At 32.4% G+C, this 15,474-nt stretch overlaps 2 protein-coding genes across 5 annotated transcripts in view; one reads left to right on the top strand and one right to left on the bottom strand.

Annotated features, from left to right (window-relative positions):
* LOC111047171 (gastrula zinc finger protein XlCGF57.1) overlaps positions 1-1,492 on the top strand; it is a 97,155-nt gene extending 95,663 nt beyond the window's left edge. The window contains exon 6 of the mRNA XM_039434460.1: positions 925-1,492. Coding sequence (XP_039290394.1) covers positions 925-956 — 32 coding nt within the window. The 3' untranslated portion in view covers positions 957-1,492. The remainder of the gene's footprint in view (positions 1-924) is intronic.
* A 3,942-nt stretch (positions 1,493-5,434) lies between these two features.
* On the bottom strand, positions 5,435-13,789 carry LOC120352688 (serine/threonine-protein kinase 4-like; the record flags this gene model as incomplete). Of its 4 annotated transcripts, none has more annotated exon segments than XM_039434428.1 (5): positions 5,435-7,671; positions 8,932-9,103; positions 11,359-11,550; positions 12,943-13,017; positions 13,701-13,789. In XM_039434428.1, coding segments are annotated over 4 exon segments (515 nt in total), but the record flags the coding sequence as incomplete, so codon positions are not given.
* Between the last annotated feature and the right edge of the window lie 1,685 nt (positions 13,790-15,474).

The raw sequence follows: 15,474 nt of genomic DNA, 5'->3' as shown, positions 1-15,474 counted from the left end.
AATGTTGATTGCGGATAATAAACAAAAAATAATCTACGGTTGAATTTTATAAAATTATTGTTGATTAAAACACTTTGAACACTTCCAATACTTGAAGCTGCGTTTACACAGGAGCAGAGAAAACTCCTATAATTTTCAAATGAAATCTATTTGCTATTTGCTATTATTAATATTCTGTGGTCTTACATAGCTATGGGTAGAGTTATGCCTGGACTCTGCAACCGGGCAAAAGTTAGTTGTAAATCCAAAACAGGAGTAGCCTACAAAATTTTCTAGTTGATAGCTCTGTACTCCTTAATGATTCGTGTAATTAACGAAATCTCTCATTGAACCTAGAAAAAATATCTGATATTATGTTCACTTACAATAGAAATTGAATTACCTACTGTAATGAAGTAGGGACTGAACCTTTAGAATTTATAGGTATTGTTCTTGATTCAAAACTTAAATTGGCAACCACATGCAAGTTCATTAGTAGAAGACTAGCAAAGGGTCTCTACTTGCTGAGAAGGCTAAAGTCAATAAATTATTGTAGACATTAATTTATTACCGTATTGAATGTGTATTTCTCTCAAATACAAAGTTTTCTGTGTTTTGGTAATAAATACACAAATTTGCATGTGAAGGAGTGCTTTTTATCATGATGCTCAAAGTAACAAATAAAAATGGAAAAATATATTGTATTGATCCAACTAATACTATCAAAATTCTTGATTAATTCCTCCAATCTATTTAAAATATATCAAAATACAGGATTGATTTGTAATATTGATATGAGGACTCTTTTCTTACAAATTTGGGAATATGAATAGTCTATTCTTTGTATGTCTTATTCATGTTAGTTATGTAAAATAGAATAGAATGACTGCCTTCATTTTTGAACTAGTACATAGTAGTAATTTGTATATTTTTTAATTTACATAGGTAGTGACTTTCATGGATGGGGCACACAATAAGATCCAGTTGACGTGTGGGGTTCCTTGAACCTTTGGATCCTTGAATCTGTCCCTTCAAACATAAAATGACATTCAAGGATGTGAAACCAGAAATAGGAATGATATCAGAGTTCAACAGCTCAGGATCACTACTTCGTAAAAAAATCTTGTGTATACATCTGTCAAACTTTACAATTCTTTAGGTACTACTAGGAATCAAATAATTGCCTCTTGCATTCTTCAGAAGAAAAATGAAAACTACTGAAAGCCTAAAGTTTATATAGCATAAAAGAAATTTATGTGATTGACTAGACCAAATATTTGTAGGCTAATACTATTATGTATTATCTAGTACCTATTATTGATTGACGTTTGTAAATGCATTGTTAACAATGTCTTCAATAATGAAGATTCTTATTCGTATTCTAAAATGTTAGAACCTTAGACCAGTTATAGAATAGACACGCTGGGAAGTCTAGCCTCTGAAGCCAACATCTACTGCCAAATCCACCCATCTTGACGTCACAACAGTGACGTCACGCATCGTATGGAAAACTTTCAGATTGTGTCTATTTCAGATTCATGGTCTTTTTAGGTTATTTCTAGCTACGGGCAAAAACGATATTGGTCAAGTTATAATGTGTTATGTGATATCGGCTTCAAAGTTATAATGAGTTTTGAAAATAATAAGGTACAGAAGCCTACAAAACTAATTTATTGTCATGCTGCAATGAGTTCACTTTCATCATAACCAAGGATAATATTACAGTTACAACTTACAATATTTATGTGTATAAATTTCAGCCTATGCATGAAAAGATATTCCACTTTCTCCTAAAAATTTCAGTGCAATAATTATATGCTGCACAGGAGATTACCATTTTCATTCATAATAAAACAATAATTACATAAATAAATAACAATCTGCTATGGAAAACAAGCTATGTTTAACAACAATGTAAGTTAAACAACACAAAGACTTCTATAATTTCTATACGATGCATGACGTCACTGTTGTGATGTCAAGATGGGTGGATTCGGCAGATGTTGGCTTCATCGACTTTCAGTATGAAATGAATATACAATGGGCCGTGCCTATTCTATAACTGGTCTAAGGTTAGAACAACAAACTACGAGAGCACAGAGCACAACGAAGTTTTTAGGTTATAAAAATGATGTCAAGCAGGTTCACTGCCTTCACGATACCCCAAAACGACGGTTTCAGAATCTTTGGTCAGTTTGTGCTGGTGAAATCCGTCAGCATTCAAAACTTCTGTTCAGCCAAGAACCACAGTTTCGAAACCGGCGGTATAGCATTATATCTTGTCCTGAAATATCTTGGTAGGGTAGCGGTTTCAGAAACTTTGGTGAAATTGGGCCTATGGCTCTGATAAGGCACACACATTAGTCACACAGCTGCTCATACCACTTTTTGCGTGGTATGCTTCTATCCAACTAATGTATTGCAAAGGGGAGGGAATCACTGTGTACGTTCTGTCACAGAGGAAAGAAACACTACTTGTCCTGAAACACTACTGTATGCTTATTCCGTGGTTCTGTGTACAGTAAATAGATTGTTCCAGTTCCAATCGTAAATTGTTCCATCACGTGACTAGTGCAAAATGTTCCCATGGAACGCCATTTCAAAATCGTTGGTTAAAGCTTTGGGCGCGTACATATAAAGTTGATTTACACTAAAATGTGTTGTTTACTAGCTGCGTGAATGAAGAAAGGCTGTTTTACAAACCTACCGTCTAGAAAAGTGTAAATTTCTTTTTTTCCATTACTCTCAAATTTTCTATCGAGAAAAACTCATTTAATGAATGGTTATCAAACATTGTTGGTTATGTATTCTATGCTATGGTAAACAAACTATCAGCGCATGCGCAGAGAAGCTAGCAGACTACAATAGTCGACCAATGAGAGCTCGGATAGTTGGAACCTGTTGGAACTGTACCAGGTCGGACAATTTACCACACTTCGACTGTGGGGCAGAAAGTTGGAGCTGGAACATAATCTGTCAAAATTCATCCCATGGAACGTGGAACTTTTTACTTGGTAAATTGTGAATTGGACATACCACATTCCATGTACACAGAACGGGTCCAATTTTACACACAATTTACAAAATAGCTACCTATATTGGAACAGGTGGTTATTGAAACAACTTGAATATTCTAATTGTTTAATTAAAAAATCTTATTTACAAGCAATTTCAAAATATTTAATAACGCACATGTCAATTTTGTTTGACAAAATAAGATTATTCTATGGGTTTTTGGATGTCTAAAAATAATTATTGATTTTTGACACTTAATTAACAGTCTTGGAGCTAGTTGGATGATACTATATGAAAGGCAAAACTCTTCTAAAACATAACACGCAAAGGCCAAACTCTCAAGAGAACTGCAAAGCTCAACCAAGTAAACGAAAATATGCTGGCGTCTTGTTACTTGTGATTAAAAATACTTCAAGAGCCTCATTATACCTACATGTACAGCTTTAAGCTGCGTTTAAACCGGAGTTAATAGCCTAATACGAGTTATTAACTTGACTGAATCGTCAAAAATTTATCTTGACAAAAGTTAATAACTCATGTTTCTAACAGAAAATTCCTTGTTATTAACGAGATCTTGTTATCAATATAATTGGCTTTCATATGATTTCATTTAACGAGAGTATTCATAATTATTATGATTTATAACAGCCGGAATAAAAAGCAAAAAATTTGAATTGAAACATGTGTGTGATCATTAAAATAATGATCTTCATCTGATCTAATGTAAATAAATTATGCGTTTACACCAGAGTTTAAAACAAAATGTTTTACTTGTTGACAGATTTTCTAATATTCTATATGATTCAAAATAAGATGGAACCACACGTTTTAGTTGACAACTGGTAATGTTCGAGTGTATTGTAACTTCAATATTATGCATATGAGATCTTGCCTCCGAATCCATCTTAATGCTACTGTTATAATTAATAAAAACAATGTAAAAACATGAAGTACCCTTTTAATTGAAACATTTCAAACAACTAGTTTCGGCCTACTTTGGCCATTTTCAAGTTTAAATTAAACTAAGTAGACCAAAGTAGGCCGAAACTAGTTGTTTGAAATGTTTCAATTAAAAGGGTACTTCATGTTTTTACATTGTTTTTATTAATTTTAATAAAGTAGTCCATGCAAGTGAAGTGATTTTACTACTGATATGTACTACCAAAGCAGTTATTACCAAATTATTGAGTAAAATACTCAAATCTATAATTAAAATGTAATGATAAGAAAAGTCTATTCAATTGAAATAATACCGTAATGTTTTGAAACAAATTGATATTCTTAGGGCCGTTTGCACAGTGTAAGTTTAAGCTAAAGCTTAAACCAAATCTGGATTTTTTTTGGTTTAAACTAAAATTCCGTTTGCACAGTATCAGTTTAAACTCTGAGAAAGTTTAAACCTTCAAAGCAGGAGGTTTAAACCAAATAATTTGGATCAACTTGACATTTGTAAATATTTGATGGGAAAACAGCTGATAATAAATTATTTTTCGACGGTTGTTTTTAATGCTTCTGTAGACAATAATAATATTCAAGTTATAGTAAATCATTATTTGAATGTACAAATAATTATAATGGAGGAATTGATAGAAGTTTTTAATGCGATTGATAAAGATGACTGTGAAGAAATTTTAAAACAGAAAAATTGGGCAAAAACGAATGATTTAAATTTCTGGGATGATAGAGAATTTTCTTAACGGTTTTGCTTGAGTAAAGCAACTGCCAATCCAGTATTTGATTAAATAAACCACTTGATAGAAAATAAGACAATTTTTAACAGTGGTCTTTGATTAGGAAACATATTTTTAATAACACATATTTGAGATATTTTGCTTTCGAGAGATTTCTAATAAACTAGGAAGACCGTAGTAGATTTAAGCGTAACAAAATCGCTTTTTTAAAAACATTCTAGAATATATTTTTGGTGCCTACTAAATATAAGTTTGTATTTAATAGTAATATGGCATTTAATCATTTTTTGAAGAATTTCTTGATCAATTTTCACTTTTATTACTGTACAGCTTACAGCTCTGTGCTCTGTGGATTTTGAACAAGGAAATAGTAGCTACATAACCTCAATTTACTGATAGTTTGTAAACAAATAACAAATTTTCTGTAAAAATCAACCTTCCTGATATTATAAACGATGACATTCTATTACCTACTTAAAGCTAAACTAGTTTAAATTAAGCTGGATTAGTAAATGCACTGAGAAAACCTATTCAAGTTTAAACTTTCAGATTAACTTAAACTCGATTAACTTAATCGACTTTAGCAATCTATACTGTGCAAACGGCCCTTAGAGAAATTTCTAGTATTGAAAATAGAAGACAATCTATTCGAACTGGATAATATTATTCAAGCTTGAGTTTTGAGATACTGGCATACATTTGATCAATCCATATTGATAATTTATTGTCACAATAGAACTGTAATACAGTATATCAATGAGAATATAGTTGACAATTTTATAAAATAGTTTATCTCTTCATTTTTATTTATAAAATGAAAACAACTAGGCAAAAGTTGAGTTCAAATAATAAATTAGTATTAAGTTCATACTGTGAAAATAGTTATATTTATAGGGTTGAAAATATGTTATACTTGCTTTATCCATTTTTAAATATCAATGATGATTCATTCTTATATATCCTATTTGAAAATATTACACTTTGGAGGTATACATGATTCAGCTACTTTTATCGACGCGCAAGCAGCCAGAATCTATTGATTGGTATGATAATAATAAATTCAATATATGTTACTCTTTTAATGTATAAAATTACGAATATTATAGCTAATGATTATTTGCCTGTGATTATTTTAAAGGTAATTTTGCATACATAAAGAACTCTACAAATCTCGAAGTATGTACAGGCTATACCGGTACTTATTTTGATTTGTCGAAAAAATACAGTGGACTTTATCGAGGTTTCCATTTTGATTCATAGATAAAAATTATTGCTTTGATTATGTTCTATAACAAAACTACGCTATATAAATTCAAATATCAAAACAGTTGTCACTATAGAAAGCACAATCATATAGTAAGATAAAATTTAGTGAAATGCTATGCACAGTGCATAAATTGAAAACCATAACGATACACACATAATAAATTAAGTAACAAAAATATAACCGAAATTGATTGCACATAATATTACATACAAGTTATTCAATCAACTGATCCACATTGAGTTTATAAAAAATTACAACTGTGAAATTCATATTGCAATTGTACTAGCGAATCAAAAATACCTAGTTTTTAATCGTAATTCATATTTTACATAAAAATGATAATTTAATGCATAATATGTACATTTTACACATTGGAGTTTCATTTTTTTCTTAGATAAATTTTCAACTTTTGAAAATTTGTTTCAATAACAATTGAATCGTTTACACTCGTATAACTTAACCAATTAAATTATTCAATAACTTTCCACTCATTTTTTGGGGTAATCAAAAATCATTTGAATATGGCAAAAGAATTATTTAATTCATAGGCAAGAAAAAACTTTATTCCAAGTGGATATGTTTATTTAATGTAATTATTAGAACTAAAATGGTTTCATTGAATGCATGTTAGAACTCTCTATTTCATATAACTTTATTAAGATTTGGTATTAGATGGTCAAGAATCGAAAAAAATGATTAAATTACTAAATTTAGCATCAATACAACATAATTGTATTAGTTTCTACTTCTGTAGATATTATTGTTTTACATTTCTTGCATTAAATGCTCATTTTCTGACTAGAAATCACTTATTTTTAAAAACAATTACATTCACGAAATGAAACTTATTATTTTGAGAAGTATTTAATCACACGCAATATTTAAACGATAGCACGAGCTATGAATCTAATTTTAACCAACGATCACACGCGTTGTCATAAGAATATAATGTTCAACTGTTCTTAAAAAGAGTTCTTAAGAAGTATATTTTCGTTGTATGCAAATCAAGTTAATACCAAACAAATATTTAACTAAGCTACTAATGTTTATTATTTTTTCATGAGTCTAGTAAAAGTTGATTCTCTAGTATAGTTAATTATGAGAATACTTATTGTAACTACCGATTAGGAAGACGAGTGAAATTTGACAATTTGTTTGAAGAAATACTGTGAGTTAAAAATTAAATTGGTAATCATCTCTAATTATACAATTCTCATAAGGGACAAATATGTATTTTGGATATAATCTAGTCATTACTTGATTGATGATTATGATGTTAATAATTAAATCGTGACAAAATATGTATTTACTCGAATAACTATTTGAAACATAAATACTTTAATGGCATAAATTCACAGGACACAAGTGTAAACGTGCTATGGAGCTTACCTATAAGTACACACCAAGCTAACAAATTTTGAACCTCATAAGAATAATATGGCGGAAAGGAAAATAATCCTCGAATCACTAGACTTTTGACTTGATCTAATACAATACGATCTTAAACATTTGAATAAATGAGAAACTAAATTATCTAGAGTCCCTGTCAAGTTCTTAAAATAAAGAAGCTAACACGAGTTAACCAGTCTTAAATCGTAACACTTAAAAATACTATTATCATTATTATATACAGCGAATAACAGAGATGATTGTGCTGAGGTGATACGGTGTTCGGTGAAGGCGGTAACATCTCATGGATAACCATCTGAAACAGTTCATCTATTTCAAACTAAGAATATTATTGGTCTACCCGCGGATTTTTGATAACTCCATCATTACTGCTTCAAGTTAACTGTTATATCAAGTACGGTACTTATTGAACAATAATTATATCAAGACGGTAAATTTGAACAAAGCAAGCAAATCTTGGTGCTTTAGGTTGAGGTTAGTGGGCAAAATTAAATAGTCAATTGTTTTCACCTCCTGATAAATATTTTATAATATAAAGGTTCGTACAGATATACGCGCCGCGAACATGAGCAATTCACTTTTAATCAGCTGACTATGTCTGTATTTTTACAGAGACGGTAAGATACAAAAATAAAAAACTTGGCATCAGCTGATTATAAGTGAATTGCTCATGTTCGCGGCGCGTAAATCTGTACGCACCTTTAATAACGAGCAGGTGAAACCCGTGCTTCGCAACTGGTATAAATTACAAGGGTAAAACATATTTTTGTATACTGTACTATGATTTGTGATCTATAATATAATAAGTAAAAGAATTGGCTAATACACGTACGGGATAGGAAATTCACGAATGACGCATCATCAAGTCTGAATTACTATACTGATAAACATGACATTTTTCTTATAGATTATTAATTTACCGAGTGTGGTTTTAGGCCTATTTTAAATTCTTTAGGATTTCAGTAGGTCAAGTTTTCAGTTTCTCAAGTTCATCATTTACTTGAAATTTTCCAATATTTTTCCAATTAAGAATTAAAAATGCACAATTAACAGCAAGAGATTTACTTTACATTGTAATGAAAAATTCAAAATAAATAATAATGGTTTCAAATGTATTCAATACATAATATTACATAGTACATTAAAAGTATAGTATCAAGTGATTAAAAGGATTAATTAATTAATAAAAAATAGGTCTACAACAATCGACGGTAGATTAAGAATAGTTGTGTGGAATTCCAAGTTAATCAGTTCAGTAGTTCAGACCTGATGATGCGTCAATCGTGTATTTTGTACCTCGTGCGTGTTTACGTCCAAAGCTTTCTTTATATGAAAAAATAGCAATGATTTCTCTGTGAGTACGTAACGCCAGATATTTTAGAAATCAAACATTTGAATTACAGGTAAGAAATGTGAAAGTGTATGCCTACTCTCAAATTTAAATGTATTTGTGTTGATTGAAATTATGTGGACTGCACTATATAAAACATTTAAGTCGGGTTGCCATACTTTGTTTTAATCAATATGATATTAAACCATACCATGAATAAGTTAGTTGTTGAGACTTACCTTCAAAATACAGCTAAAAGTTTTGTTGCCTTTTCCGTTTTTGATCCATTGCATCGAGAATTGGTTGTCTCTTCGTCTGATATCTCCTTCTCAGTTCATCGATTTCTCGCTCCATTTCCGAGTCTAAACTGGACATACGACTCTGAAGCTCATCATAGCTCAAGAACTTTAGCTGTGGAAATCAGAAACAATTTCAACAATCATCACAATGATGGAAAGAATAACTGAGGGAGCTAACCGTGGGTGAAATACCAAATGATAGTTTCTGCAAATTACGAAATTTAGGATAGTTTTAGCAGATTTTTCACGGCAGATTGTCAAAATATATAAGGAATGGTTGAGCAAAATACTTTTTCATATAAATTGAGATTGAGTTGGGAAAAAGAGCGAAAGCAACATCATAGACAACAGTAAATAAACTTTTACGAGAACAAATTTACAAATGAAGTGCACATTTCAAAGTAGGTACTAATCTGGAAACAAAAAAATCAAGTATATATATATCGCGAGTTCAATTTACAGCTCAAGCCGTCTCTCGCATCCCACGCCATCTCACTATATCCATCCAATCTCCCTCAAAAAATCATAGTACCTTTTTAAAACTTGAAACTGGTATTAATATGTTGAATGTGAATAAAAATATAAAAAAGAGTACAATGATTTTTTAATTTGCAGATAAATAAGAGTAGCCCTCACCAAAATGTTAATCGTCTTGGACTAGCCTTGGTCCCAGTTCGTTCAGGTTATTGAGGTTCTACTATATTATTGAATCGCTGCACTTCACATTCTACCTGTTAGATTAATAACTAAATCACTGAGAACTAAAACACATGATAGAGAAAGTTTAATTGTATTGGTTAGTAAGGTTGGTTGGTTGGTTGATAGAACTGTTATGGGAAATTTAATTGTTCGGTTAGCAAGGTTGGTTGGTTGATTGAATAACTGATAACAAATATAATCGTTAGACAATTGTATCAGTTGGTGAGATTGGTTTATTGAATAACTGCAGTCCAGTGAACAGTTAGAAGATGCTCAGTACTATAAAATAATGCTTAGTGAGTATAGTGGAATCTTAGCAGCAACCCAATAAAATATTCCAATTGTAACGGTTAGTAAGGTTGAATTGTTGGATCACGGCAAAATAATTGATCCGCTATAGAAAGTAGAAAGTTCAATTGTATCAAATGAATGGTTGAATCATTACAAACTAATAAAACAGTCAAGTGTAGTTCAATGGCTTAGTAATGTTGGATGTTTTGAGTCACTGAAAACCATTAAATCCGTTAAGGGAAGTTCCATCACATTCCATCACAGAATTGATATAGTGAGAGCAATTACAAACGTTAGAGGATACTCCTTTCGATTGTATAGGTTAGTTGAGTTTGATTGTTGAATCATTACAAACCAATAAATCCATTAGTGAAATTTCAATTCTACCTTTTAGAAGTAAATTTGATTTGGTGCAAAACAGTAAAACCATTGGGTGAAGTCCACATTTATCGGTTAGTAAGGCTGGAAAATTGAAGAATTGCAAACTGTTAGGTAACGTTCTATTCTACCGGTATGGAAAATTCGTATGTTTGCCATAAAATATCTAAAAAACTTCATAAAAATCTCATGTTTGCCATTTAGCAGCCAGGTAACGAATAGTTTTATAAAAAAGGCAATAATGAAAGAAAAATATAAAATGGTACTTCAAGTTGATCCTCAACTTGAATGTATATAAGGTATTTTAAGTTGATACTCAACTTCCTGCCAATCTATGCAATACCTACACTGAGTATTTTTTGCCATTTCAATTCAAATTCATAAGTTGAAATAAATAAAAATATCGGTGTCATTCAATAATTTATTGGTGCATAAAATGTTTCAATTCATGAGAGCTATTTTTAAATGAAAGACATGAGAGCTGTGACATTTGAAAAGGTTTACATGAGTTTAAACACGTTAAGCACTGATGAAATATTCAAGGGTACTGGATAATATATATTTATTTCATTTCAACTTATTGATTTGGATCGAAGAGGCGAAAACTACCCAAAATAGTTTACTGCCTTGTTTAGGTTGGCAGGAAATCAATTTGATCGATTGTCAAATTAGGCAAACCACTGCTAACTCAATCATTAGTATCTCCAGATCGTTTAAACCAATATTGAAACCAATATTGGTAGCAGAGCAATTGTATCGGTTTGTGAGGTTGAATGTTTGAATCACTGCAAATCATGAAAATATTTAGGGAATGGATTATATTGGTTGATAAGGTTGGATGGTTCAATAAGTCCATAACCAGTATAGAGTAGAATAAACCAAAATAAAACCAGTAAGCCCGTTTGGGGAAGTGCAATTTATCGGTTACTAAGGATGGATGACCGCAAACCAGTTCTAGCGGTTAGTAAGGTTGGATGACTGCATCAGACCATCACTCACAAATTCAAAGTCGCCCTCAATAAATGCGGAGGGGAAAACAGGCGGATTTTCTCGGGTGGGGATGAGCGCCGGGTGCGGCGGGGGTGGAGGCGGCTGCGGTTGCGGGGGCGGTGGCGGAGGCGGTCGCAGCGCACTTCCCGAAATGGCGGCCATCATCCTCTGCTGCTCGGCGGCGCTGATTCCGGGCGACCTCTGCTCGGGCCCAACAAAAGCATGCCCAAATAAAATTAAACGCAAAAAATACTATACAGGTTGAGCTAGCTGAAAGTTATTCGTGTTCCCATGAGAAGAGCCCAAGCAGAACAATAGGCGGTCGGAGTTTCTTTCATTCAAGGAAAGAGATGTTTTTGCTGGATGATGTCCACATAAGCTTTCACTTGTGAGTGGGTAATGAGATGATATGTCATGATTGAAATAATGACAAAGATTGGAAATATTTGGTCATATTTTACGATCCTGAATTCTTCATTCAGAATCATTATGATTCTAAACTTTATTTGCAAATTCCATTATATCACACAAGGATGGCTTTTGCAAACTACAAGCTATATCCCTTGTAAAGGCTTCTTTTGTTCTTAATTTTCCAGTCACTCAATAAATTGCGACTAAATCTGACCAGTATTATCAAGGGTTTATCAAGGTCTATCAGTCACCTGAAAACTGCAGCTGAGGCCGAACTATTCTATTTTAGATACCCAGACTCACGTAAATGCAAGTTGGGTATCCACCTCACCTCACTTGATTCACAGTCAATATTGATTTAAAATAGTGCTCTCACTGGGAAAGAGGCACTCACAATATTGTAACACTTATTTATGATGAGAATTCGCTCTCGTATTGAGATTTGGATTTTAAACTTTTTATCCTTCCGGCAGTCGCGCTGTTGTAAAAAGTACAACGGTGTCAGTTTTTTTGCTGCACAAAATTATTTAATGGGGTGGTGTCAGTGAACGAGTCACCTATGCATACCAAAACTTTCACCCCATCACTCCACTGAGTTTCAGTATAAACCGAGCAATGGCTCAGTCTTTAGGTGCCATTTAGTCGCGACAGTGCATAAGTCGCACTGTGCATAAGATAGGGAAAGACTGTATACGGGGACTTTAAACGAACCAATAACATAGAATAAATTGTTGGCTTTGCTTGATGTACCTTATTGGGCTATGAAATGGTAATCATCCAAATGTTCATAGGTTTATAATCATCAGAACATCCAAGCTCTACACCTCATTGACAACTCTAATACAGTGAGAAGACTGAAAAGGAAGAAGCCTACAGATCTCGTTTAAATGTAGTGAGAGTGATTCTGAAAGAAACAGTGCATGACTTGATGATAATGATATGATGAAAGAATGAAAGCAGAAAACTCTGAAAATTAAATTGTAGCAGATACATGATACTTTTGTCAGCACAGATACTTTTGAACCTTTTGTTACTTTGCTCTACTCCAGTAGGCCCCTCCTGTGTATTTCATTAAAAAAACAACTAACAGCCCAGAGACAAATGCTACTCAAATAATCGACAATAGCTTTACAGAATCAAAAGTAAAGTGAACAAAGTAGGAATACTACGAGTCCTACTTACTTGATTTCCCACATTATTCTGTACAGATGGTGTATGACTAATATTTGCTACTGAAGATACTGGTATTTGATCATCCTGTTCAAAAAGAAAATTCAACTGATTTAAAAGAGTTCAGAAGTATATTTCTCCAATACATAATCTATAGTCGCTTTCTACTGAATATGGGACTTCTCAAGCAGATTTCTTTCAAGATTTGTAGCCGAAATTTCCAACAGAGAACAGAATTATAGTTATCAAATTGTTATGAATGATCTATTAATTTATTTATCAGATGATTTTAATAGTATAACTATAGAACTACAGTGGCAATTTTAGTAAGTACATAGAAGAAATCATTTTCAATGAATTTTTGAAAATTAATGCCTGAAGCAAACCATATTATTCTTGACACATCCAGATACGGATTTTATTTCCGATAGTTACATCTTCTCGATTTCATTTTATTTAAAAAAATAGATTGTGTTTCATGCTCCAAAGACAGAGGGGATCTTAGATATTGAGCCTTTTTAGTAGAAATGTCTTTTTTGAAAGGTGATGCTAACATGAAAAAATTTCAAAACATTCTACCATCTTTCCGAATTTTGTCAAACCTGTCCGAAATCTTAATGAGTAGTTGATTGATGTGGACATTCGGACTAATATTTGCGGTGATCTCCGCTTAGGATCATATATCCTAGGATCATGTATCTGGATTTATTTCAATTTTTTCCTCTACACCCTAGCTGGTTAATGATAGAGAATCGTTCCAAACTCTTTACCTTATAGTCTTCAGCCTCCTTCTTATCAAAGTGGTCCAGAAAAAGAGGTCGATACTTCTTTCCAGGTTCACCAGGGCCTGTATCGTGTCCTGTAAAAAATAAGCACCATTTAAAAAAGTCACTAAGATCCAACAAATATTGTTCTAGCGGTATCAACCATTCTGAAGAATGTAACTTTATTTTTTTAAATAGGAAGGTGGTCATGCGATACATGATTTCAATACGGAATTTCAAGACTAAATGAAAATGGCGGAAACCGCACATCGATATCTCAAACCGTTTCCAAGATATTGGCATTATTAATAAATACCACTTATTTATTGCATTTTTGATTTACATGGTATTGATTAATAATGTGAATCTCTTCGAAACGGTTTGAGATTTCGATGTGCGGTTTCCGCCATTCATTTAGTCTTGAAATTCCGTATTGAAATAATGTATCGCATGACCACCTTCCTACTTAAAAAAAAAAAGTTATATTCAAATTGGTGATCCAAAATGGCGTTCCAGATTTTTAAGGTCATAGTGAAGTAGTATTTTCAATTTTAGTAGGATCCCCAATCACACTCACCGTCAAATTACTTTTGTGAATGAGATATTAAGCCGTTCTCGGACTTTTCACCGACTCTGTATTAAGTAGGTATGTATGTAGTGCGATATACATTGATTCCCCCCAAAACCTGATACAAGCTTTTATAAATACGATTTCTAACTTATTATAATAATTTCCATGACCAAGATTGTATTATTATCTCAAAGACTACCATTCTTGTATGCCAAGGCCCAAATCCTATAAAGAAACTCAAATTGATAACAGCTAGATACATGTATCAAATGTGAACAGTATAATATATAGATTTCCGATGTATAAAGGTGCATACAGATTTACGCGACGCGAACACGAGCAATTCACTTTTAATCAGCTGATGCCAAGCTTTTTATATCTGTATCTTACCGTTTCTGTACAAATACAGTTATAGATTTAAAGATATTGTACAGAAACGATAAGATACATGAAAATCATGTTTTTGGACTCAGGGGACCTTGAAACGTATAGAAAACATGAAATTAGGGTACTTTAATTTTTTTGGAAAGCAATACCTTCCTTACATATGGTAATAGGGCAAGGAAAGTGAAAAAAAACATAAGATATATAAAAGCATCAGTTGATTAAGAGTGAACTGCTTGTGTTCGCGGCGCGTAAAACTATTCGCACCTTTAGACACCAAAATAATGAGAAACAAATAATTTGTGACTAACTTATAGTAACATTAGTACACGCTAGCGGTACGCAGTGCCGCATTCAACGTTAATGCTAAAACATAATAATGGCCCATATGAATAAAACCAGAGCAAATGCTCATGAGCAAGAGCATGCAGCATAAGGTTTGGCTCATGAGCAAAAGGTAGAAGCAAAAGCATTTGCTCATTTTTATATGAATAAGCTTTACCTTATACTCTTACCTTATGCTCCTTAACACTGGAGCAAATGCTCACGTATTCTAAAGATTTTTCATCAGCTGATTCGCTTTTGTAGCCTTACTTTGTTTTTATAGCTCACAGAAGCGCTAAATATGCAAGTAGGTGCACCACTTGTGTTTGCGTCGTCTGCTCTGTTTTCTATTTATGAATAGAGTTTTAGGTTAGTTGAGTTTAGAATTTTAAAATAATAGCGTGAAAAAATGTCATCTCTATAATAATCTTCAGCATATTCTTATAATATTAATAGCCTTATTATAATCGTCTGGGGATTTTGCCATTTACCTCCATCGGT

This window comes from Nilaparvata lugens, chromosome 1 (assembly GCF_014356525.2).
Source record: "Nilaparvata lugens isolate BPH chromosome 1, ASM1435652v1, whole genome shotgun sequence".
Classification (NCBI taxonomy): domain Eukaryota; kingdom Metazoa; phylum Arthropoda; class Insecta; order Hemiptera; family Delphacidae; genus Nilaparvata; species Nilaparvata lugens.
Note: the sequence above shows the minus strand (reverse complement) of the source record. Positions and strands in the feature narration are given on the sequence as shown.